The sequence below is a fragment of the Malus sylvestris genome, chromosome 13 (assembly GCF_916048215.2).
Source record: "Malus sylvestris chromosome 13, drMalSylv7.2, whole genome shotgun sequence".
In the NCBI taxonomy this organism is placed as follows: domain Eukaryota; kingdom Viridiplantae; phylum Streptophyta; class Magnoliopsida; order Rosales; family Rosaceae; genus Malus; species Malus sylvestris.
In genome coordinates this window covers 12846719-12872144 of record NC_062272.1, presented here as the reverse complement: position 1 = coordinate 12872144, position 25426 = coordinate 12846719, and the positions used below count along the sequence as shown (strand labels likewise).

At 37.6% G+C, this 25426-nt stretch overlaps 3 protein-coding genes and 2 non-coding genes across 5 annotated transcripts; 1 reads left to right on the top strand and 4 right to left on the bottom strand.

The window, feature by feature from the left end:
* Positions 1-153: 153 nt before the first annotated feature.
* On the bottom strand, positions 154-11683 carry LOC126596373 (isoleucine--tRNA ligase, chloroplastic/mitochondrial-like). The gene is made up of 22 exons (XM_050262937.1): positions 11444-11683; positions 10203-10401; positions 9878-10032; positions 9696-9797; positions 8913-8982; positions 8555-8667; positions 8319-8387; positions 7955-8062; positions 7398-7548; positions 6455-6683; positions 6044-6330; positions 5798-5934; positions 5232-5379; positions 4739-4870; positions 4127-4255; positions 3338-3465; positions 3079-3237; positions 2202-2327; positions 1678-1751; positions 1275-1524; positions 661-840; positions 154-566 (listed from the first exon to the last, which is right to left on the bottom strand). Exons 1-22 carry the CDS (start codon positions 11528-11530, stop codon positions 318-320), a joined length of 3282 nt encoding a protein of 1093 aa, XP_050118894.1. The 5' UTR covers positions 11531-11683; the 3' UTR covers positions 154-317.
* Positions 11684-14130: 2447 nt separating this feature from the next.
* On the bottom strand, positions 14131-14325 carry LOC126598234 (U2 spliceosomal RNA). The gene has a single exon (XR_007614750.1). It is a non-coding gene; the product is annotated as a U2 spliceosomal RNA (small nuclear RNA).
* Positions 14326-17070: 2745 nt separating this feature from the next.
* On the bottom strand, positions 17071-17265 carry LOC126598236 (U2 spliceosomal RNA). The gene has a single exon (XR_007614752.1). It is a non-coding gene; the product is annotated as a U2 spliceosomal RNA (small nuclear RNA).
* A 1471-nt stretch (positions 17266-18736) lies between these two features.
* On the top strand, positions 18737-21631 carry LOC126596943 (uncharacterized). The gene is made up of 4 exons (XM_050263657.1): positions 18737-20019; positions 20098-20357; positions 20736-20945; positions 21154-21631. Exons 1-4 carry the CDS (start codon positions 18834-18836, stop codon positions 21283-21285), a joined length of 1788 nt encoding a protein of 595 aa, XP_050119614.1. The 5' UTR covers positions 18737-18833; the 3' UTR covers positions 21286-21631.
* Positions 21632-21924: 293 nt separating this feature from the next.
* On the bottom strand, positions 21925-23668 carry LOC126596944 (uncharacterized). The gene is made up of 5 exons (XM_050263658.1): positions 23253-23668; positions 23060-23166; positions 22829-22976; positions 22520-22714; positions 21925-22414 (listed from the first exon to the last, which is right to left on the bottom strand). The coding sequence occupies exons 1-5, from the start codon at positions 23466-23468 to the stop codon at positions 22148-22150; spliced, it is 933 nt and encodes a 310-aa protein (XP_050119615.1). The 5' UTR covers positions 23469-23668; the 3' UTR covers positions 21925-22147.
* Between the last annotated feature and the right edge of the window lie 1758 nt (positions 23669-25426).

The following is a 25426-nucleotide window of genomic DNA, read 5'->3' as shown; positions in this document are numbered from 1 at the left end:
AAAGCCCAATCCCAGTCCTTGTCCGGTTAAACTCTCGGCGTGCTCTTCACTGTCAATATAATACTTGTGATTGGTCCGAAAAATCAACGGTTAGATCCTGCATTAAAGTACCATTATAGTTGGACCTTGTAGTTTCCTAAAAAATTGGAGGGATTTTCCGTACAACACTTGGATTATTGTATTGATTGAAATATTCGTCAAAACCTTCAATGATGCTCTGTAGTCTGTACAAATGCAGCTCTAAGCAATATGCTCTACACTTGTCTGCTCAACCCAGAAAGGAAGGGAATCGGAGCAAATGTCGAACTGACGGAATCTCAACTGACCACAGCTACAGCTGGAGATGGAGATTGTTGAACATTTACCACATTATAGCAGCGGCCGCAAAGCGTGCTGTGCTCTGGAAAGGAACCAACTTGAGGTGAATAATTCCAGCATCTTTCGCACTTTAAGCCCTCGGCACGAGACACTCCGATCCAGACTTCGACGTTTTCTTCGATGAGGTATTCTCCTTTGTGAGGTATGTTCGCAATCAGCTCATCTTCCAACGAAGGAAGAACCTCTGCCTGCATTCATATAAACAAATGTGGATAGTGATCAGAGGGCGGATCATGTCTGTTTAGCCACCAGGTGAACCAGCGAGTAGGAATTTGAACTTACCTGAGATGTTATGAATATGCGATGCAGTGTGTCTGCGTCGTTGTTGGCCTCAGACATTTCACCTAATCTAGAGGCCAGACCGGAATCCGAAGTGTGAAGGTAGACCTTGGCATCTAAACTAGAGCCAATTAGCTTTTCCGTACGAGCAACCTCCAGGACTTTGTTCACCTCAGTTCTCAACTGCTCACAAGTGCATACGCATTAGAAACAAGTGAAATACATCAGAGACAGATATCAACCGTGGCATTTCTTTCATTGTTCTAAGAGCACTTCTAACATTAGAATCTAGATTTATCTGATTATTTTACAGGTGAATAAAACCTGTCAGGAAAAGAAAGTAAACAAGAACGAAATGTCAAAACCAGACAACCAAGAGCATCAAGTGTATGTTATCGTTAATTTTGGCTTAGAGAGGAACAATAGATGATGAGATTCAAGAGCATCAAGTTTATGAGATCGTTAATTTTTTTACTGACAACCAATAAGAAACTGGAGTTTAAATTTTCCAAGGTTTTCCCTTAAACAACTCAGTTGTAATATGTCACAAGGACATGGACTGCACAAACCCCAAATTGTACTAATGTGTGAAGAACATTAAACAGAATGGTGATTACCTCAAGAACCTTTTCCCAGAAATTAGTTTCCTCTTTCGAAAGAGAGAGCCATGTGTTGTTCAAAGCTGGCCATCTTGATTCAAAAACAAATTCGGCAGCAGAGCCATCATCGTCAGTGTACTGGAACGGAAGGTTTTGCCATACATCTTCAGCCAAATGAGGTAATATCGGAGCAATCACTCTCACTACAGAGAGGAGAAGTGCTGCAAGAACTGTTTGACAACTTCTCCTAGTAAAACTACTTGTACCCCTGAAATGATAAACTATGCTTCATCTCTAATTCTAGAAAATGAAGACTTGCAATGTAAAAGCATATGAACATCACGAGGGTGACAGATCAATGGAAGGTACAAGAGTTATGCAGATGCCTAGAAACTGGTAGATAGAGCAGGAGGTGAATTACCCAACATAAAGCCGATCTTTGGCGACATCAAAATAGAAATTTGACAGGTCAACGACAACAAACCGCTGTATGATCTGAGAATATGAAGAAAGCTAATTAGATAGTTGCATGGAATTCCAGCTAAATTAAGGGGGCTAAGTTGACATACAATCAGGATTCAGTACCATCTAATGGCAACTATTGCTATGCATTTTTAAATGATTTTTACAATGGCTCAGATTGCCATCGCAGTATGAAAACAACAATGGTAAGATTTATTTCAAAGGGGATGTAAGACCCACCATACATTTACACTCTTTTCTTCAACTATTATTTGGTTTATGTACAAAGTACTCAACTTTGGTCAGCCATAATGGCAACCGAAAGATAATCCAAAGTTGCTACATCCGTGAACATATATTTCTAGGAGCCATTTCGAGAAACAAAGCCTCACATGTAATGCTATCATCTAATTGACCATAAAACTATACACTTTAAACAGAAGCATAACTAAATCAAATCAAAAGGCTTAAGAGAAAGTTCACCTGAAATATCTTAAAGAACTGATAGTTTTCGTAGCACTCTTTACTGTTTTTCACAAAAATTTCAAGCTGAAACAGTGCGTGCTGATCAATCATGGGAAGATCGTGGTAAGAGATAGCACTATCAGCCTGCCAAAATGATGTAGTTATGTATAAGTGAAAACAACAGACCAAGAGATAAAACTGCCTGAAACAGCATTGTCACTTGCAGCCAAGGTTTAAAATATCGATATTATCCCGATATTTCCATCGAAATTTCCGTGTTTTTGGACTACCGATATTTCCGATATCATCGATATTTTAGACCTTGATAGGAACTCTATGTGGTACTAAGTCACTTTTGCATCTTACCATGCAATGTATAAAGTGTAAAATATTGTACTAATTCATTATATATAAATGATTATGGTGTGTTTAAACTTCTTTCATTAATTACTACATATTTTCTACACTCACAATGATTGCCAGCTCGCTATATAATCAACTTAAATCAGTTAAATCCATCAAGCAATGCATTTCCTTCCAATTTTTTGTGATAAACTAATAGATAATTGACTAAATAAACATCCTGCAAAGTTTCAATAAAAATTTCCAAGTTTTTCTTACAATTTCCGTGGTTTTTATTCAATTTTGATCGATATCGATAATATCCCGATATTTCCATCAAAATTTCCGTGTTTTTGGACTACCGATATTTCCGATATCATCGATATTTTATACCTTTGTGAGCATGTGCACCAATCTGTGTATTTGGGATTAAGAGATAGTTATCCAGCAAGAGGTAGTAAAGCTGGGATTCTTAAGATGACTAAACATGTAGAATTTTTTATAGGGTCAGACGTCTGAATTCAAAAGCACTGATTGTGAAAGTTGAACATACATTCCAATCATGAAGATTTCCCAAAAGGTATCTCAATGTTCCTCGCGTCTTCCTATAAATATCTGACATTTGACGGAGAATTTGAGGGCCGATTGTTACATCGCCTGTATAATCTACACTAGAAACCCAAAGACGCAGGACATCCGCTCCATAGCCATCCTGCCAGCAGAAAATGAAGACTTTATTATCCAGATACTGTTGAAGATTGATTCAGGTGGTAATTGAGTAGGTTTAAATTTACTTCACAACAATTACTTACCTTTTGGTTCTTCCCTCCTTCAATCACAGTCCGTGGATCTACTACATTACCCAAAGATTTGCTCATTTTCAAACCTTTCTCATCCAATACAAATCCATGTGTTATAACACTGGAATATGGAGCCTTTCCTGTATCAAAGCAAAGTAACAGATTCAAGCAGTGTCACTGTTTGAAACAAATACTTCTCTCTAAAATGAAAATAGCCTCTGTGGCTTAAAATCCATACAGAAGAATGAACACCTGGACATAAACAATTATATACTAGCCTTGCTGAAACTATTTAAATTACATACCATTTCCCTCAGCGTTCAACTACTGTAGTTAGAGACTAGACTACATTATAATCACTACAATGCAGCAGTCAAGATTTAATTCCAAAGATCTTACTTGGCAACCAATCTAAGTCTGGTTTGCATTCTCAATGTACTATTTTTATTAAGCTATGATGCCAATACTCAAGGGTATGAAGATAATGCAATGGAAGGATTAATGCGGCCTTTTTAAACATATTTATCCTACATCAGGCATGGGTGAAGGGAATCACAGGATGTTTAATTGTCTTAAATAAAGAACAAGACTTCCATCGAAAATGTGTGTATGACACCTCCCCAAAATTAATCACATTTCAAACACGAGGAGTAATGCAAAAATGTGCTATTTACACAAAATAAAATTTAAAAAATAAAAATCAACCCTCTGTTTTATTGGTTATTAATTATTATTAAGAAAACCAGTTTCAATGTTATATTGCATAGTGAGGATAAATGAACATGTCCAGATTTTCATTACCTTTAGTAGCAACACTTGTTAGCAAAGAACTTTGGAACCACCCACGATGCTGATCCATACCTTCAAGGTACAAATCTGCGGGAAGACTATGGCTATTTCTTTTCCCCAACACTGCAGCCCAAGAAGAGCCTGAAATAGAACTTAACCATTGACTTAAATACATGTATAGAAACATAAAAGATTAAATTACAGAACCGAAAAAGTTAGATGCAGTTATGTACACGCATCCAAAGTAGTAAACACCGACTGATCCCAATAAATAATATGGTAAGCGAAAAGACAAAGTTCATTTATGTTCTGGAATATTTGACTGAGAAAAAATTATGTTCTGGTATAGGCAAGGCAACTATACAACAGAACCAACAACGAACCACTATATGTTTCAACATAACAAGTGAAGTTGCATATATCAATGTGATAAAAATGACCATGAAGATACAAATGGATTGAGATGCAAAATGAGATATTTCCAGACTACCCTTCTGTAAGGGAAAAAATCATCAATGATGAAATTATCTATCTATATTCATGCCATTACCAAGTAATAGAGAATATTCTTATATAGCAGCACAAGGTAGAGCTGACAAGGTTAAATAAAAACTACATCAATACCTGAATCAAACCATACATCCATTGTATCAGTCCCCTTTTCATATTCAGATGCTTTATCACGATATTTATCAGGGAGAAGATCCTCGACCTTCATGTACCACCACGCATCACTACCCTTTTCGGATATTATCGCTGCAAAAACAGAGGACTGAAAGAATCAAAATTTAACCTATTAAATACACCATTCATCTTTAAAACAATTAAAAGTAGGCTAATCATTCGAGCAGTCTTTGTATATTGGATATTCATTCATTGATCTATCTTCTTAGTTCTTATATGTACTAAAAGCACACAAATACACACCTGTGTGTGCCAGACAGACACCATGCATTAGAAAAAAGTGAGAAAACCCTCATCTCATATGCAGTTGGAAATATTCACAACTGATGCGCAAAATTAAAGCAAATATTAATTTCTATAAGATCTTAATTAGACACTAATATTTGGAAATAAGTAGACAGAAAGAGGAAGTGTATGTCTAACTGGCTCTTACACTTGATATGCTCAATAGTCTCTTCATTCATCAGAGGTTCCCTTGACTCCACATGATAAAAGACTGGAATTGGAACACCCCATGTCCTTTGCCGCGATATACACCAATCAGAGCGGCTGGAAGTCATTGCAGAAATTCTGTTTTCTGCCTGAATAATAGCATGCAAACTAATGTAAATCCAGACCTATAAATAATGACTAAATCTAAAACTGCTAAATCAGTAAAACTCCTAGGAAAACATAATACATAAACTTCACAATTCCAAGCACATTTTCCATCTAGGCAGGCTGAACTGAACCGCTTATTAAGTTTAATGAAGGCGAATTGGGACTTGTGCTAAGTATGAGTGAAGGAAATGCAGTTGAAGATGTCATATAGTACTCAGAAACACTGCAAAAACAAGGATTCAAATTCTGCTAGATGATGAAGCAACACTGAACAGCAAGAACAAGCTGGCAAAGGGCACAATAACTATGTAAGAGCCCGAGATAACTAAAATGACCTTATTATGCATACAATAAATAAAGTCATACAAGACTAGCCCATTATGCCGTCCCCACGAATACCTTAGGTGGAATCCATTTTACATGACCAATTGCATCCATAACAGCCTCACGAAACCCTTCTACTGAAGCAAACCATTGCTCAGTTGCCCTAAATATTGTGGGTTTTTTGGTTCTCCAGTCATATGGATACTTATGCTCTGCATAACAGAAGGAAGAGCTTGTCACTGACTCAGTTTGCAATAACCCGAAAGAAAAAATAATAGGAAAGTTCACTTATCATCCGCTCAAGGGAAAGAAAGAACTTACGGTAGGATTCTTCCATGATAATTGATAAATGTTCATCCAAGTATTTCACGACAGCAATATTACCATCAGCAAGTACATCAAGCCCACAAAACTTTCCAGCTTCTTCAGTGAACCTTCCATCATCATCTACAGGAGAAAGCATAGGTAGTCCGTACTTCTGGCCAGTGACATAATCCTCCTGGCCATGTCCAGGAGCTGTATGGACCAGTCCTGTTCCTGATTCTGTTGTAATATAATCTCCTCCAATGACAACCGGGCATTCCCTATTAAAAACCGGATGGACATACCTGAAATGAAAATTAGAAATCACACCTCAGTCAATAGTTTTCAGTTTCATCCGTGATTAAAAAAGGGAGGTAATTATGTTAAATAAATACATCTTCTTCGTAGGTATCATTTTAAATCCATAACCTGCAGTTTTCAACATCTGAACCCGACACCCTTTTCCTAACAACAAGCTTCACACCCCATTTTGATTCTAACGCTGGCACAAGATCTGAAGCAACAATAAGGAAAGGCTTCTTTTCTTCCTTCAAAAGATTTCCAGACCTTCCCTTTTTATTTCCATCAGATAAAGAATCTTCTGGGAGTGACTGTACTTCAACGATGGCATATAAAAGCTTGGCATTCACAGCCACCGCTGTGAAATGAAACAGGGACAGTAAAATTATTACTTAAATGACCAAGGAAGGTGCTCATATGTCATATCTACAAGTGGGAATGCTTAATTATGTAGGAAAAGACATATTAATTAACACCAATTACCAGCAAGATGAGAATCCATAACTGTGTACCAAGTTATATTACAAGTGAGAAGAGGCAAAGATTTTAATGGTACATTCTTTTCAAAGTCAGTTCATCCAAATTTCCAAATCAAGCTGATGTTTAATTATAAATAACTGTGTAGCAAGTTATATTACAATTTACAAGTGAGAAGAGGCCAAGATTTTAATGGTACATTCTCTTCCAAGTCAGTTCATCCAAATTTCCAAATCAAGCTAATGCTTAATTACAAACAGTTGACACTATTTCTATACAAGGCATAAAACAGATTAAGAACAAAGATGACTGACTAATAACAACTTAAGATCAAGAAGTTTCTTTTGCAAAATCTGGGCTGAAGAAAATTTTAGCAGAATAACTACAGGCAGCTTCAGTAAACAGCTTATTGTAAAGAATAGAGATGGATATTATAAGCATAGATGAGTTTAACCAAATACTATGGTTTAGTATGCTGTTATCACCTCGAGATCCATACAAACGAAAAAGACTAATATAACGAGTAAAAACTGTACAAAAATACTGAAGTAATATGCTGCTACCAATAATTTAGATTTTTGGAATAGGCACTCACCAGCATTGGCTGGAATAGTCCAGGGAGTTGTTGTCCAAATGGCCAAGCACACATCTGGGAAATACTCATTTAATAAGCCACCTGAAGTTGGAGAGGCACTGACCAATTTGAAAATGGCATATATGCTTCTCGAAACATGCCCCTCTGGATACTGCAAATAAAAGTTTCGGTCAAGTAAATAGGAACTATACCAATACAATGTATGAAAGCAAAATGAGATAATACATGAAAATTGACATCCTTTTACAAAAGCATCCCAAGAAAGTGACAGCATTTTACAGAAGGATGGAAAAAACATTATGAAAGGAAAGCATGAAGGAATCTATGATTCTGTACCAGGTCTATAATATTAATTAACTGGAAAATCTTGAAGGCCATATGAACCGTTTTCTCTGGATAAATAAAGCACATTTATACATAGACGTGAACATGAGATAGAGCACAATATATGCCTGGTCAGAATTCAGAACTGTTCAGAAGCCCCACAGAGTAACAAACTGCACATGTCATAGCGGTGACATTTTCTATATACTTACATTAAGCAGAAAAAAGTTTACCTCTAACTCAGCCTCTGCAAGAGCAGTTCGTGATGAGGGGCTCCAGTGAACTGGTTTCCTGCCTCTGTAGATGAAACCTTGAAGGACCATCTGGCCAAATACTTCTATCTAGGAAATGATACGACACAAATGAGACAAACATGTACTGACACAACCACATACAAGATCAACATCCTTAAACAGAATGATGAGCAAGTTTAGGCCTCTTAATTTCTCCTTTTAATGTTTGTTAGACAAAAAAGAATGCTATCTGAAGTCCATTAGTAGACATTACCACAGTATAGGTTGTTGACCATCTTCTAGAGGTTACATTCAGTTTAAAACTTTAAATTGTCTACAAATAAATCATGAACATTGTAACTACCTGAGCAGCTTCATATTCTGGATCAAGAGTTAGGTAAGGATTATTCCAGTCTGCCCACACTCCATAACGCTGCAATCAGATGAAACAATCAATGTTCAAGACTATTCCAAGCAGTGGATTCAACATAATTAAATTGCAAATTAAGCCTAAAGGGTCAAGAAAATAATCTGCAAAGAATCACTCTTATAGAGCCAAGAAACAAACAGTTAATGTGAGAGACGATAAAGGGTATTTACCTTAAATGATTCCATCTGAGTTTTAACGGTTTGCTTGGCAAATTTAGCTGCCTTTGCTCTCAACTTTATTGGTGTTAGATCCTTTCGAGCAGCTTGATCAAGTGATTGCAGAACTGAAATGATCGAAATGATGCCCAAGTTAATCAGCACATTCACCCAGGAAAATAAACCTAATGTACTCAAACTGGATTCTACTTCTCAATAAAAAAAAATAATTAAAAAAATAAAAACCTTGATTTCTAGCAATTAAGGCTACATTAGGAAAAACTGAGAGGATTCAACAGAACGCTTCAACTTATTTTCCCTCTGAAAGTGGTTTTCATGAGACATAAATGAATATGATCGAAACATTACTTGCCTTTCAACTCAATTGGTAAGCCATGACAATCCCAACCAGGCACATAATGAACCTTATAATTTTGAAGAAGCTGCCCACAGAAAAAGAATACAGGAATGAACTTTACTTATTTTTGTGAAAGGGTCATTGAGCTTTGACAGCCAATCAAATGTAGCTTAGTTTGCATGTATAAAGAGGATAGGGTCTGGGTTTATGTAACTAAAGCTGTTTTGTTTTATTTATTTTAGTAAGTTATGAGAAGAGTTTGTCAAAATGTTAGTTGAATAAATAACTGTAAGGCAGCATGAAACTCTCATGCTTTTTTATTTTCTTAACCAGCATCCAAAGTTGTAATGTTATACCTATTCTGACACTTAAAAGAACTGCAGAAACAAATGAAATCAAGATATCACCATGTTCTTCAAATGAGAGCTAAAATTCTCGTGCAAGCGTTCAATTCATTTTGGAACATATAAGATATGTGCTAGAATATTAACATTGGCCAAGCATGTATACGAAAAGCTAGTAAGCAATTGGTGATCTGGAACAATCCTTTTTAATTAATTAAAACTTGGTTTACCAACACTTTTCAGTTTCAAAGTTGTTTTCAAGGGAAACCTTTGTTAGTGAGTGGTCCAACTGTTTGATTGATTGGTCACTCTCAAGAAAGACAAATCAAGCCAAACTGGTCAATCCTAAGTAATTTCTATCCAAATTACCTCACTCACAGTCACAGCTGAAAATGAATGTCAAATATGTGTAAAAATATCATAGTGAATGGATAAGTACAGGAGGAATAAATACCTTGTAACGATTGATAAAATCCTTTAAAATCTTATTTAAAGCATGGCCTATGTGAAGATCTCCATTGGCATATGGAGGACCATCGTGAAGAATGAAATTTTCCTGACCAAGAAAGCAAAAGTCTGCCAATAAGTCACGCCAGGTCACAGATACCTAAATCTAAGGCATGGTATGAAACTCACCCCTGTATTTTTACCAATAACTCTTTTGAACACTTGATTGTCATCCCATATTTTTTGGATTTCAGGCTCTCGCGTTAAAGAGTTCGCTCTCATGCTAAATGATGTCTTTGGCAGCTCAACTGTGTGCTTGTATTTTCCCTCTTCTTGCTTTTTCCCTAAACAACAACAATCAACCCAGATAATTAGGAGAAGAATAAAAGGAATATTGCGTTTGGTTTTCAGACAAAAATTACAAATACTTCAAAAGGACTTCTCTAGAAATCGTGTGACAGATCAACGCTACAAGCACCAAATTTGAAAGAAGAATAATAACACAGAAAAACACCTTCAGCTACTTTCTTTGCGGCCATAACAGGTCCTCGAGATCTTCGCTTTGAGGACGAACCAAACTCGTCATTGGAATACGTAGAATAGTGTGCGATGTTAAAGAGGGAGAATACTTTAACTGAAGACCTATCTCTGAAATAAAATAAGCCAACAGAAGCTGTGCTCCTAAAGGATGAGCAAGTTCTTGGCGACAGAACCTGATCCGTGTACAACACAATTTGTCAGTTCTGTTTATTAGAAAATATTAAGAAGATTTAAGATGGAGTTAAATGAGATACAAATCTAGTGTCTAAATGACAAATTGAACTCAATCATGAATCAAGCCATTTATTTCAAGAAAAATTATGTCGAAAGAAGTTCAGAAGAAGAAAAGAAACAGAACAATTCAAAACTGTGGAAGGGAATCTAAATTTATTTGTTAATAGTAAGGTACAATTTGTTCACAGTTGGTTATTACCATCATTGTGATTCGGTTTGGTTGTCGAATTCCAATTAGAAGTTAAGAGCATTTATAGAGTTCCCTTTGCACTTTGTAAAATAGAAAGAAAAAAACAATGCCAGTTTCCAAATCTTGAAAAATCAATTCTGTCAGATCTCTCACTATTGAATTTCACTTACAATAAACAAGAGACCGCATACATTTCGTAATTTCTATTTGTTCTATCTCAATCTTGTACCGAATTAAAGAAAAAAAAACACTCAAAACTCCGACCATAGAGAACGCCATCGAAAGTCTCTGTGTGACATTCCATCAAGCAACTGATGCGCCAAAATAAAAAGAGCCTAACAATGCCTCATACTCTCACATGCCGATAAAAATCGCAACATTATGCAGACACATGAAACCGAATTGTAATCCACTTTAGTATAAACTCAAACTGAAATTCCAAATTCAAGTACATCATCACTTCACCACAAATTTAAAAAAGCAAAAATCGCAACTTTGAAAATCATCACAAATTTAAAAAAGCAACCCAAAACGTTCTTCAAACAGTTGAAAACTGCGTTCCTTTTCCCAGAAACCATGGGACAAATGTAGGAAGAAGACGAAGCTCGAAATCTCAAACAGAAAGCAGAACAATTTTAAGGCCCTCCCGAAACTTCCAAGTGTTTCTAGTCTTTCCTAACATTTTCTCGGGAACCAAACAGAAAGTGAACACTCAACTGTGAGTTCAAAATAAGTGCTGGTGTGCGCGTGTATATCCAATACAGATATATTTCTCGTGTGAGTGTGTATACCCGGTAGGGGGAGGTTTGAATAGCAGCCATGGCGGCTTCCCTGGGTTGGAGCGCCAAAGAGTGGGCGGCGAAGGATTTGAAGTTCATTGGAAGAGCAGCTTCTTCGCCTTTTCTGGGGACTGTGACTACCACTGAAGTGTTAGCAGAAAGAGGGAAACACCATGCGAATGAGGATAAAACCAGCCAAAACCTTGCAGCCGTTTGTTTTTTCCGGTTCCGACCCGCCAAAGAAACGGGGCTCAACCCGTTTCATTTATTTGTTTATATATTTTCTTAATAGTATGGATTTCTATTCAAAATCTATTTATTTACTAAGTGTCCTGTTTGTTCACCAAAAAAAAGAAAAAAAAAGTATTACCAAACGAAATTTAACATAACTTGCATGTTTTATAAAACTCAATTCACACCATAAAATCTATGTTCACAGGTAGAATTTGTTCTTTCGGTAAGATACTGGGGTGTATGTTAAGTGCAAACACATTATTTGGTAAGAAAAACAAGGATAATATAACATTTAAGAAACTAGTATTTAATATTTAACATTACAAAAAGAATAATAAAAGTAAAAAGATGCTCTCTTTTTTTTCCTGTGGGCCAATCACGTTTTTAAGAAAAAATAATATAAAGATGTAAGATGCTTTTATAGAAATGTGATGAGAGAATGTACTGAAAGAATATGCTGGACAGCTGAGAAACAACAATCGGTGGGTCAGTTTAAAGAGAAAAAAAGTTAAAGAAAACAAAAAATAGTAGAGAAAATGAAAAATTAGCAAAAGAAATCAATCTAAACAAGGTTGTTTTCTTCAAATTGCAATGGCTTTGCAATTAAAACTTTCAGATTTCAAATGATAAAAATCCATATTTAGGCAACCTTTAAATAGAGAGGACGCCGGTCGAACGTGTCAGGCATGCCTCGACCATGTCTAGACGAGTTTAAGCCTACTCCCACTTAGTAGAGACGTTTTTATGGCCGCCTTGCTTCCGAAACAGCTTAGGCGCGTTATTAAAAATACTAATTTTAAAAATTGTCATTAGTGTAAAGAAATCAAAATTAAATATATACACTCTAGCTTTTACATAGATGTAACAATTCTTAATCCATATCAAAACTATCATTCATTTTTCCATTTCTTTAATCTTCAAGTCAAGATAATTAGCTTAGCAATGGCAACATCAGATTTTGATGATCAATCATCCTCGTCATCCACTTACATCGTTCTACCAAACTTCTCAATAACAAGTTGTCACCAATCAATTGGTCAGGCGGTCCACTTGACCTTGGCTAGAATCCGTTACTTGAATGAAATTAGATCTTGTGGAATCATATTGAATATTGGACGATGCATTCCGTATCTTGCTAAAAAACTGATACTTGTTTAACAACCACACATTATGTAACCAATTCTCTCTAGATATGTTCCTCAAAATATCCAATTCGTGCGGATTCTTCCCCCAACTAAAGAAGAGATCTCGACGGAATTGACGCATATGAAATTGAGCATAATTTTGCGTAGCCCACTTGTTTCTCGAGAAGATATGGGAAACATGCTCAATTTCTTTTGATTACGAAGGCCGAGAAAATTGTTAAGAAGCCTGATTTCACTTTCAATACACGCTTTCTTTGTTTTTGGTCGATGTGGGACTAAAATGCTTGTAAACAGCAAAAGTTTCTTACAAAAGCGCCGAGTCTAAATAGCTAAACCATTGAATTTGTGAACAATTAGCATAAAGAATTTTATACTGCAGCAGACACATTAATTTGTCTACAACGTTAAGACTTAAAACATTACAATTTCTTCGTTAAAACATACAATTTCATGCATACTCACAATTTCATTTCAATGTCATAACATTTTCAATTAATTGACTACATGACCATCGCGGGGCCCACTTCACTGCCCATTTGGACTTCCTAATTCGACACGTCACAAATTGTGCCACAACACTTCCGGAACATATGGGGAACCCTTATCCCCAACTAGAAACCAAAAAAAATCCCAAACGCAGCCGCCCAAATCTCGTTCTTCGCCTTTAGGCGTGCGGCCATCACCAACAATGGCGCTAAGCCGTCGTTTTTTCAGTACAATCCAATTCTTTATCTTTAGCTTCTTCTTCTTTCAGCTGTAGCGACATCGCAACCGTCGCCGCCGCTGGCAACAGCCTGGCCACCACCGCCATTGGCAACGACAACGGGCTTGTCGTTCGATATCTCCATGGACCATGGCCTCCATCCCCTCTGCAACAACCGCGCTCGACTCCTCTGAAATCTCTCCTCTCTCGCTGGTCAGATCTGGCGTCGGTGTCTGCAAATGAATAATGGTTCAACGAGATGGGTCAAATGAGTATGGTCCCAAACGATATGTTCATATCCTATCCGCCCGACTTTTTTTGGTAAGAAGAAATTGTTTGGGTTTTCTCCTTTCTTTTTCATTTGGGTTTTGAATTCAATTTGCGACTTCGTGAAATGTTGAAATTTGGACACAATAATGCGGTTGAGACAGATTACCGAGAAAATAATCATATTTATTAATTTAATTTTTAACTCCGAATGAACACACACAAGTTTGACAAAATTTCCCTCTGCTTATGACGGAACTGAAAATTTTGTATAACGTTGTTTGCAAGAACAAATTGAAGTTCGCCTTGTTTGAGACAGAACTTCAAATTTATAAATTTTACTCGTTTTGGTGGAGTGCGCCAGCCCTAGCAGTAGTGCAACACTAGGGGGACACGCGAAGATCCCAGTAGCAAGCTACTGTGGTGGACCCTCCTCCCAGAAAAATTAATTTAATATCGTGTGAACCATTGGTCCACGTATCAGATATTAAACTGATAAGAACAGATACTACACTTGATCTTAGCCAAAAGGCCGAGAAAGGTATGAATTGGGAAGAGCTGGAGTGTTCATTTTATAGGCCTGTTTGCTTGCTTAATTCTCTCTCACGCCCGATGTGGGACTTTAACGCTCAAAACGTTTTGCCGCGAGAGCTGCTACTTGTGAATCATCTCTGGGACTTGGAACTAACATAGAGCCATATTTATTTGGGGTTATATATACATGTATTTGTGGATAGCGATCAAATTTTTATGATTAAACAAAGATAATTTCTACTCTTACATACGTATTCTGACGAATTACAAAGCAATTGATATACTCTGTTTCCAAAATTCATTTCTTTTACTCTATATAAACTTGACAAAACATTATTATCATCCAAATTAATGCTAGGTCTTATCCAATGATGGATTCTCGGGTTGTTAATTGCTACACTATAATTTGGGACTTCAGCATCCACAACCGCATTCTAATGCATCAAAAGTTAAAAGTGTTAAATTCGGTACAAAATTTTTGTCGTTTTATTCACTTTCTATTTTTTTTATACTCTGAATAAAACCTCTCACATTTGACTTAAAAATATATAATGGGTGCTCCAAATATAAGCTTCCTATTAAAGATGGTAAATGTGCATTAATACATGTAACCATCTCAAACTAAGTTGTAACTAGTAATTGGACACTTAATACTAACTTCATAAAACTTGGCGGGTCTACATAAAAGTTCATGACATTTCACAATGTTCTTTTGATGCTCTCTTTAAGGAAAGCTACTATGTAGCCATTACATTAAAGAGAATAAGCAAGGGAAAGGAGCTAATAACAACTACGTAAAGTGACGTGCGAATTTCATCTTGTAATCAGTAAGAAAACTTTTTGAATTCACCATTAACTAGATTAACACCGGATTAACACAAAACAAAAATTATTAGAATTTTGAGTTCCAAATCCTCAATCTTGTGGTAAAAAAATCCATAATTTTCAAAGTTTGATATAATCACACTAAAGGGTAGGGAATAAATTGGTTACAAACTCATTATTGATACAACTTTTTTAATGTTAAAAGACGTTATCTTTAGTTGACAAAGTGAATTCTCTCTTTGATTTTTCTTTTTTCGTCCTTTTGTCTATAAGTGGGATTATCTTCTCTCCTAATTCTATCTCATTTGCTCTCCTCGCCTCCTAATTCTATCCCCTTCCCTCCCCTTCTTTCACACTTTCCTCTTCGTCTTTCTCTCTATAAAAAAAGTCAACACAAGATGTGACATGTCTTATTCGTAACCCTTTAAATACGGGAAAGAGAATGAGAGAGAGATTAAAAGGTAAGAGAATCACTCCTTTGTGGATTAGGTTTAGAAATTAGATGGGCTCACCTTAAAAGGTAAGAGAATCCGTAACTTGAACGAAATTAGATCTTGTGGAATCATATTGAATATTTGACGATGCATTCCGTACTTTGCTAAAAAACCGATACTTGTTTAACAACCACACATTATGTAACCAATTCTCTCTATATATGTTCCTCAAAATATCCGATTCGTGCGGATTCTTCCCCCAACTAAAGAAGAGATATCGACGGAATTGCCGCATATGAATTTGAGCACAATTTATCATAACCCACTTGTTTCTCGAGAAGAGATGGGAAACATGCTCAATTTCTTTTGATTATGAAGGCCGAGAAAATTGTTAAGAAGCCTGATTTCACTTTCAATACACGCTTTCTTTGTTTTTGGTCGATGTGGGACTAAAATGCTTGTAAACAGCAAAAGTTTCTTACAAAAGCGCCGAGTCTAAATAGCTAAACCATTGAATTTGTGAACAATTAGCATAAAGAATTTTATACTGCAGCAGACACATCAATTTGTCTACAACGTTAAGATTTAAAACATTACAATTTCTTCGTTAAAACATACAATTTCATACATACTCACAATTTCATTTCAATGTCATACATCTGTTACATTTTCAATTAATTGACTATATGACCATCGCGGGGCCCACTTCATTGCCCATTTGGACTTCCTAATTCGACACGTCACAAATTGTGCCACAACACTTCCAGAACATATGGGGAACCCTTATCCCCAACTAGAAACCAAAAAAATTCCCAAACGCAGCCGCCCAAATCTCGTTCTTCGCCTTTAGGCATGCGGCCATCACCGACAATGGCGCTAAGCCGTCGTTTTTGCAGTACAATCCAATTCTTTATCTTTAGCTTCTTCTTTCAGCTGTAGCGACATCGCAACCGTCGCCGCCGCTGGCAACAGCCTGGCCACCACCGCCATTGGCAACGACAACGGACTTGTCGTTCGATATCTCCATGGACCATGGCCTCCATCCCCTCTGTGCAACAACCGCGCTCGACTCCTCTGAAATCTCTCCTCTCTCGCTGGTCAGATCTGGCGTCGGTTTCTGCAAATGACTAATGGTTCAACGAGATGGGTCAAATGAGTATGGTCCCAAACGATATGTTCATATCCTATCCGCCGGCCTGCCTTTCTTTGGTAAGAAGAAATTGTTTGAGTTTTCTGCTTTCTTTTTCATTTGGGTTTTGCGACTTCGTGAAATGTTGAAATTTGGACAGAAAATAATGCGGTTGAGACGGATTACCGAGAGAATAATCATATTTATTAATTTAATTTTTAACTCCAAATGAACAAACAGAAGTTAAAAAAAATTTCCCTCTGCTTATGACGGAACCTGAAATTTTGTATAACGATGAATATAAGAATAACTTGTATTTCGCCTTGTTTGAGACGGAACTTCAAATTTATAAATTTCAACTTGTTTTGGTGGAGTGCGCCAGCCCTAGCAGTAGTGCAACACTAGGGGGACACGCGAAGATCCCAGTAGCAAGCTACTGTGGTGAACCTTCCTCACAGAAAAATTAATTTAATATCGTGTGGACCATTGGTCCACGTATCAGATATTAAACTGATAAGAACAAATACTACACTTGATCTTAGCCAAAAGGCCGAGAAAGGTATGAATTGGGAAGAGCTGGAGTGTTCATTTTATAGGCCTGTTTGCTTTCTCAATTCTCTCTCACGCCCGATGTGGGACTTTAACGCTCAAAACGTTTTGCCGTGAGAGCTGCTACTTGTGAATCATCTCTGGGACTTGAACTAACATAGAGCCATATTTATTTGGGGTTATATATACATGTATTTGTGGATAGCGGTCAAATTTTTATGATTAAACAAAGATAATTTCTACTCTTACATACGTATTCTGACGAATTACAAAGCAATTGATATACTCTGTTTCCAAAATTCATTTCTTTTACTCCATATAAACTTGACAAAACATTATTATCATCCAAATTAATGCTAGGTCTTATCCAATGATGGATTCTCGGGTTGTTAATTGCTACACTATAATTTGGGACTTCAGCATCCACAACCGCATTCTAATGCATCAAAAGTTAAAAGTGTTAAATTCGGTACAAAATTTTTGTCGTTTTATTCACTTTCTATTTTTTTTATGCTCTGAATAAAACTTCACACATTTGACTTAAAAATATACAATGGGTGCTCCAAATATAAGCTTCCTATTAAAGATGGTAAATGTGCATTAATACATGTAACCATCTCAAACTAAGTTGTAACTAGTAATTGGACACTTAATACTAACTTCATAAAACTTGGCGGGTCTACATAAAAGTTCATGACATTTCACAATGTTCTTTTGATGCTCTCTTTAAGGAAAGCTACTATGTAGCCATTACATTAAAGAGAATAAGCAAGGGAAAGGAGCTAATAACAACTACGTAAAGTGACGTGCGAATTTCATCTTGTAATCAGTAAGAAAACTTTTTGAATTCACCATTAACTAGATTAACACCGGATTAACACAAAACAAAAATTATTAGAATTTTGAGTTCCAAATCCTCAATCTTGTGGTAAAAAAATCCATAATTTTCAAAGTTTGATATAATCACACTAAAGGGTAGGGAATAAATTGGTTACAAACTTGTTATTGATACAACTTTTTTAATGTTAAAAGACGTTATCTTTAGTTGACAAAGTGAATTCTCTCTTCGATTTTTTCTTTTTTCGTCCTTTTGTCTATAAGTGGGATTATCTTCTCTCCTAATTCTATCTCATTCGCTCTCCTCGCCTCATAATTCTATCCCCTTCCCTCCCCTTCTTTCACACTTTCCTCTTCGTCTTTCTCTCTATAAAAAAAGTCAACACAAGATGTAACATGTCTTATTCGTAACCCTTTAAATACGGAAAAGAGAATGAGAGAGAGATTAAAAGGTAAGAGAATCACTCCTTTGTGGATTGGGTTTAGAAATTAGATGGGCTCACCTTGAAATGAAACTAAAATATTGGGCCACTACAAAAGAAAAGATTGGCCCACAATATGACAACACCCAATCCTTCAGTCAATGGGCTTTTAGGACTTTGACCGTTCACCTGCTAAGTTCCCAAACGTTCACACATGGCGCAAATTATCTCGCACCAGCCCCTCCAAATACAGTTTCCAGCTGAAATTCAAACCAAAGCAGCATTTCCTTTCCTTTCCTTTCCTTTCCTTTCTTGAACCACCAATGGCGGGTGCGCACTGCGCCACCTCCCTTGTCATCGCACACCCAATCCACTCCACCGCCAAACCAGTCAAACCAATCCCCTCAGCCTCCGTTTCCGTACCGTCAAAACCCACCCGACGGAGAAACCATTTGCGCCCCAAAATCCTCAAAACCCTAACTCGACCCTACCCGCCACCCAAAACCCCTCTCCTTCCCGAACTACCCCCGACGGAGCCTGTAATTCCCATTGAGTCCCCGGTAACTCCTTCCGAGAACGACTCCAATACCGAACTTAGCTCTGACCGAAGCGACGTCGTTGCCGCAGAAGGCGATACAGTTGAAGAACTGAGCGTGTCTGTGACGACCCCCGGGCAAAATGGCATTGTTGGTAAATTTTCTGCCAAGTCCGTCCTTAAATTTGGGGCGTATTTGGTTGGGGCTTATTTATTTCAGGCTTTTTTTACTGTTTGGTTGCTGGGAGATGATAATCCTGATCAGGAAACTGGGAAGTCGAAAACTTTAAGCAAATCGAAAGGGAAAGCTTTGTATTCGAATGTTGGTTCTGAATTGGGCAATGTGATTTCTTTGGACGAGATACAATTGGACGAGAGGATAGAGGAAATTAGAGCAATGGCGAGGGAAGCACGAAAGTCGGAGAAAAGGGAGTTGAAGAAGGGAAGTATCGGTGATGAAGATGATATTTCTGATGCAAGGAATAGAATAGGCATCGAAAAAGAGGTCGGAGAGCGGTTGGTTAGGTTGCAGAGGAGTTTGAATTCTAAAAGGGAGAAGTTGCAGGGTCCATATGTGAGTAATATGGAAAAGAATGAGAAAGTAGAAGATGGGAATTCTAAAGAGGAGGATGGGACATTGCTGTTTAAGAAAAAGGTCAAGTTTAAGGCCGAGGCGAAAAGCAATCCCAAGGGGTTTGGGGGTTTGGATGAGCATGGTGAATCTAGGAGGATAAAGAGAGGTTCGGGCGGTGTAGATACAGAGGCGGGAGATGCAAGTGTTGGTAGTGATGGTAAAGAATTGTTGGATTCGGATAATGATGAAAACCAGCGAGAGAGTGATATTGGACAAGGTGTTTCCAAGACCGTAGAGGACGAACCCAAGTTGCAAAATGACGGGAACCATTTGGAGAAAGGAACTCGGAGTATGGATAGCGGAAACGACATAGGAGCTGGAACTATTGAGCCACAAAATGGTAAAGCTTTTGAATTGCACAAAGACTGCATACTTCGTTGTTAGCTTGGCTCTGTTATTAATTTGTTAAACTTTGTAGGTACCGTCCAGAAGAAAAGACGAGGGAAGTCCTCTGAAGGAGTAAAGTCAAGAAAATCAAGGGCGTTGGGGAAGAAAAAGTCTTCCTCAAAGAAAGAAATTCAGGAAACTACCATAAAATCTGGTGATAATGCTGTATTGAGTGTAAATGGCAGTTCAAAAAACAAAGAAGCTGAAAAGGAACCAGTGGCTAACAAAGTCAGTGGCAATCGATCAAAGAATGATATTGATCCGTGGTGGTTGGATCTTCCTTATGTTCTGGTATATCCCGAAACTTTTCTTAATTTTCTTTCGTAGTTTTCTATCTTTACATTTTTTTTAAGTTGTGCTGCCTGTTTAGCAATTGAACTTTGTTGCATTTGACCAAACCATCTTAGCCAACTTTTTAACTTTAAGCACTCATTGATGCTGTCATAAAATGGATACTTGCAATCTTTATCTTATGCTTTATGATTCAGTCACTCATTCTATAGTTATGCCATTTTAGTTGTATATTTTCCCTTTTATGCTCTGTTATGAATTACGTTCACAAGTTTTACTTATCGGATCAATAAGCTCTTCTTTTTGTGTCTTATTTTGGTATTTGGGTAAGCTTTTTGTCTCCAACTAACAGTCAAATTGCTATGTATCCCATGTCAGGTTATTATGATCCGTAGAGGTTCTGGTAGCGAGGGGCAAGGCGGACTCTATACCTTAAAGCTCAGTTCTCAGCACCAAAGCCAGAGTGATTTTTCCTATACTGTCGCTTTCGAACACCGCACTGATGCCAATAACTTCTGTATACTATTGGAAACTTTTTTCGAAGATCTGGGTGATTTCAGGGCTGATATTGTTCCTTTACCAAACAAAGTAATAATTCTAATTTGATTTCACAAAACTTATTCATACTTTTACTCAATATTTATGAGTCTGAAGCTGCTGAACATTGCATGAGGACAACGGAGTCGGCGTTTCAACTTTTGAAAGTGTTCAAAGTACAATTTTTCCCATTAGACATGCATTTTTCTTCATTCAAGTCATCAGTGTTAAGATGATAAAGCAACTTTATGTTTTGCAGGAACTTCGCGAAGCCATAAAGTCAGATAACATGAAGCTGATTTTTGTGAAGAGAGGGCAGCTTCAGCTGTATGCCGGGCAACCTTTTGAAGAAGTTGAGACAGCGTTGCGCTCTCTGGTTGAACAAGAGTGAAGTGCTTAAGACTTTTTTCCTCTTTCAGAGTTCTTCCGCCAATCAGGAATGCTTTTGGTTTCAGAGTTCTGCCACATTCCTGATATTACGATGGCTTGGGTCTGCTGATCTCAAGCGAAGGTCTCCTCGTGGTTTTGGTAACATGCAAGGGAAGCGTTGAATGACCCCGTTGTAGGAAAATATAGTGAAATGCAGTTACAGAGATTTTCGTATTTCTGTCTTGTGATATTTCTCTTCTTTCAAATGAATAGGAAATAGTTCAAATGTAGGAATCCATGTATTTGTACGTACTGAGAGACAATATATTGTGGGAAGAGAGCTGAAATGATTTCGATTTTTGGTGAAATTATTTGCTGACTTTCATTGTGGCACGTTCTAATCGCAGACACCAGAACACAGCTGAAAATTTCTTTACAGTGAAGTCTTTGAGTCGCCCTGTATATAACCGCCCGCTTGCTTCCCTGTAGATCTCAAAGATATTCTTTGAGACAGTCGGAGAGGGGTTGGTTTGGTTACTTGCACTGCTGGTAAATTACTACCGTTCTGCAACTATTTCGCTATTTCTGATATTATCAACAACAACAACAACAACAACAAAGTCTTTTTCCCACTAAGTGGGGTCGGTCGGCTATCTTGATATTATCAAGAACGAAAATTTTATTAAACGAAGAAATTCATCAACATAAAATTACGTAAAAACAGCTTTTAGACGAAGCTGGAAGATGTAAATTCATAGCACTCTCAAACTCTAACTGCAGCTAAAAAGCTACCAGCAGAATCACAAACCAAACTAGCACTCCCACTATTAGCTTCTACTACCAGCAAAACCCAACCCCTAATCCACCGTCTTCTTCTAACCTTTCTACCGAGAAGAAGTAATTTTGACCATGGACTGAGCATGAATTGTTGACAAATTAGACTGGCAAAAGCTTAACCAAATCTCCTGCTTCTCCGGCTTCTCCTCTTCATTTTCCCGCAGCTTCTCCTCTTCATTCTCTGTATAGGCATTGTATACCGACATCACAATTCCCCGCGCTGCTTCTCTCGCCTCGGGCAGCCTATCATTCAACAAATCTGCAGCCTTTTGTACCAGAGAAACCAGCCCATAATCCTTCAATCCTTCAAGGCCCTGAAAATCGGTACCAAATTCCCATTTTCCATAACAAGGTTAACAAGAAAAATGGCATGTCCAACGTCAAAACTCAAGAGAACATTTTGGTTTCATAGTATATACCATCTTGGCGACACAAGATGCGATGGAAACGGCAGCTTTGGCTCTGACTCTGGGGTTGCCATGGGAAGCGTAAGCTCGGAGCTTCTGAAGCAGAGGAAGAGGGGTCAAGGACTGCACCATTGAGCTCAGTGCCCTGTCTGCTTCTTCACACACAAAACGTTTGTCTTGAGATGCCTTGAGCAGCAATTGCAGCAGCTGTGAACCCATTGAACAATCCAAGCCATTCATCAGAACATAAAAAAAATGAAAACAAAATTGTTGTCAAACGATCCCTAAATTTAAGAAAACGAGAAAAGTTTGGGTACACACCAATTGGTCAAATGCATTAGAGGCTGCGGAGTCAAGTAAACCATCACCAAAGGCGGTGAAGATGTCGGAAGAAGCCATAATCGAGGTCTTGATTAAGGCACTTCTCGGATTCTTCATTGCCTTCACCAGCACCACTACAACATTCTCTCTGTACATACAAAAATGACGTCGTTTTAGTGGACTTGTTACAGCAGAGAATCGAAAGTTGGAACTAAGAAGAAAAGCACTCACAGAGTAGGAGCCAGAAGAGCAGAATGGTGGAGTGCAAAACGCCTAACATTGTTCAGAGACTCACACACCTTTACCCAATCCTTTGATTCGAATCCCTCACTCAAGCTCTGAAATTTCAAATAAATTACTTTAATACACAGATGAAGGGAGTCGAATTCGCGTGCAAGGGACATCCAATGAGATAGAGAATTACCTGGATCTTGAGATCCGGGTCTGAGATGGGTTTGAGATTCTCAGAGGAGATGTAATCGATGGCGGAATCCGCGGTTGCAGGAAGCGGAGCCTGATTTTCGTCATTTACGAGGCCGGATTGCTGCTTTTGCATTGGAACAGTAACTTTGGTTTGCTTTTTGGGTCTTTCCGGTGTGGTTGGGAGAGCATTGTCGATGGGTCTGAGAGCCATTGCCATTGAAATTGGAGACCGAACGCGGTGACGGAGCAAAGAAGATAGAAGAGAAAGAGAAAGAGATGTGAGATTGAGATTGAAAATCTCTGGGTTTCGATGATGAATGAGGGTTGGTCTGTGTGACAGAGATAAAGAAAGTAGGGGAAGAAATTGTTTGTTTACCTTTTCAATTTTTAATTTTAAAATTTGAAAAGCGGTAGAAAGCTCCGTTGGACCTTCCCTTTTGTAACGGTCACATTCAACAAAACGGATTATATTCTAGTGAGTCTGCCGTATTAAGAACTAGTCTCTGCTGTATTTAAGATACGTGGCATGAAGTTTACTAGGTCTAGGAGTAGGATTCTTTCCTTCTTCTTTTTTTCCTTCCCATCCCTCCCTTCCTATTTGAACAGTCACGGTTAAGCCACGTCAACATCTTATATTAATTTATTAATTTTATATAGAAAGAGAAAGATAAAATATAAAATGTGAGATGAGGGGATGGAAGGAAAAGAAGAGATAATCCTAGTCCTTTTTACCATGGAAGTCCTCATGAGAAAAGGCAATTGATGTTTGGGGGCCTAGTGTAAGGAGAAATTCTAAAGTCCGATGGTCGGATTAACATATTCCTCCGACTTTGAAACAAAAAGTTTCCCTCTCTCACATTTGCATGTAAGGAGAAATTTTATGGTTCGGCATCCAAATTATGCAATTTTCCTACCTACTTATCTTATTTGCAGGCTCACCATAGCCCACTTTCGGGTCCCACCCCCTGTCTTTTGCCCTTAGTCAGGTGTCCAAACAAAAGACTCTCTCGCATGTAAGGCCCAGACACCCGAAATCTTGTGTCTTGGGCCGCACATGACGGGTTGAACATAATAACCCCCAAGGGTACGGGGTAAGCGGTCAATTAAATTGCAAAAACCATCCAAATCAAACTGACCAATGTATCAACTTTCCCAATTCCCAGTAGCATATAGAATGATGATCATCATCAAATCCGCAATGTATGCCTTTACATAGTTATATAACATAAATTGTAAAGCATTTTGAATTGCGAAATAAGAGACCATACTCATATGAAGGGAAAATGTGTGGTTATTCACCAGTATGGGCGCCCAACAACTATATCCAACATAGGCAATTTGCCATACAACACAAAAAATTTGCTCTCTAGGTCAAGAGTTTGATTTCATATACTGTAACAAACAATAAAGGTCCTCTAATGGCTGGGGAGGCGTGCGTCCACCAGTGAGGGTCATCAACTCCAACACACATCTTCAATTCTCAACACCAAGTAACCTGAACAATTGGCAAAACACTAAATTAAAGCACCGATGGTTCTCGAAACTAAACTCATGCTCCTGAATAACTGCTACTGAAGTTAATGCTACAATTATGACTCGGTTTCTTCGACATCCTGCACCTGAGACAAATTTGATACTATATACCTGCATCCACAAGTATTTAGTCAAATGCAACAAGTACCTGTGGAACTTGAGAAATTATGAAAAGGGATGCATATGAGTTGCAAATAGAACACTGCTGCACAATAATTGTTATTAGCACTTAAAAAATCTCATTACACACTCCTTAAAAATGTATTTTTTTTTCTTTTTAATTATATAAAATTTGGAGTGCTAATAACAATTTCCTAAAAAAAAGGTATATAAGTTATTTAATGCAGATTTTCAAAGGTTTTTTTTATTTTTATTTTTTTATCAATACAAACTTTCATTACAATAAAAACTAATACAAGGCCCCAAAAGGAACCCGATAAACTACAACAGATAAAGTAAAAGGCCTAAGCAAAGTGAGAGCAACAACTCAAGATACAACGAGAGGCCCTTACAAACTTAGGCACGTAGGCTGCAATAACAAACAACAAAAAACCCTAGTCTCAAGCAACATAAATCATACCGCCACCGCCGCCACATCCTCGGAGGAAGCCAAACTTCGAACCGAGAGAATAAAGCAAATAT

What these genes read in the sequence shown, in the direction of transcription:
- LOC126596373 (XM_050262937.1), bottom strand. Translation starts at nt 11,530, where the DNA reads ATGAACTTCAAATCCTTCGCCGCCCACTCTTTGGCGCTCCAACCCAGG. An exon ending in ATTTTATCAATCGTTACAAG is followed by an intron (nt 8,983 to 9,695) that starts GTATTTATTCCT and finishes TTCTGTGGGCAG; the next exon opens with CTTCTTCAAAATTATAAGGT. An exon ending in TCAGATGTTGAAAACTGCAG is followed by an intron (nt 6,331 to 6,454) that starts GTTATGGATTTA and finishes TTTTCATTTCAG; the next exon opens with GTATGTCCATCCGGTTTTTA.
- LOC126596943 (XM_050263657.1), top strand. Translation starts at nt 18,834, where the DNA reads ATGGCGGGTGCGCACTGCGCCACCTCCCTTGTCATCGCACACCCAATC. An exon ending in AACTATTGAGCCACAAAATG is followed by an intron (nt 20,020 to 20,097) that starts GTAAAGCTTTTG and finishes TAAACTTTGTAG; the next exon opens with GTACCGTCCAGAAGAAAAGA. An exon ending in TTGTTCCTTTACCAAACAAA is followed by an intron (nt 20,946 to 21,153) that starts GTAATAATTCTA and finishes TATGTTTTGCAG; the next exon opens with GAACTTCGCGAAGCCATAAA.
- LOC126596944 (XM_050263658.1), bottom strand. Translation starts at nt 23,468, where the DNA reads ATGGCAATGGCTCTCAGACCCATCGACAATGCTCTCCCAACCACACCG. An exon ending in ACCCGGATCTCAAGATCCAG is followed by an intron (nt 23,167 to 23,252) that starts GTAATTCTCTAT and finishes TTGAAATTTCAG; the next exon opens with AGCTTGAGTGAGGGATTCGA. An exon ending in GCTCTTCTGGCTCCTACTCT is followed by an intron (nt 22,977 to 23,059) that starts GTGAGTGCTTTT and finishes TTGTATGTACAG; the next exon opens with AGAGAATGTTGTAGTGGTGC.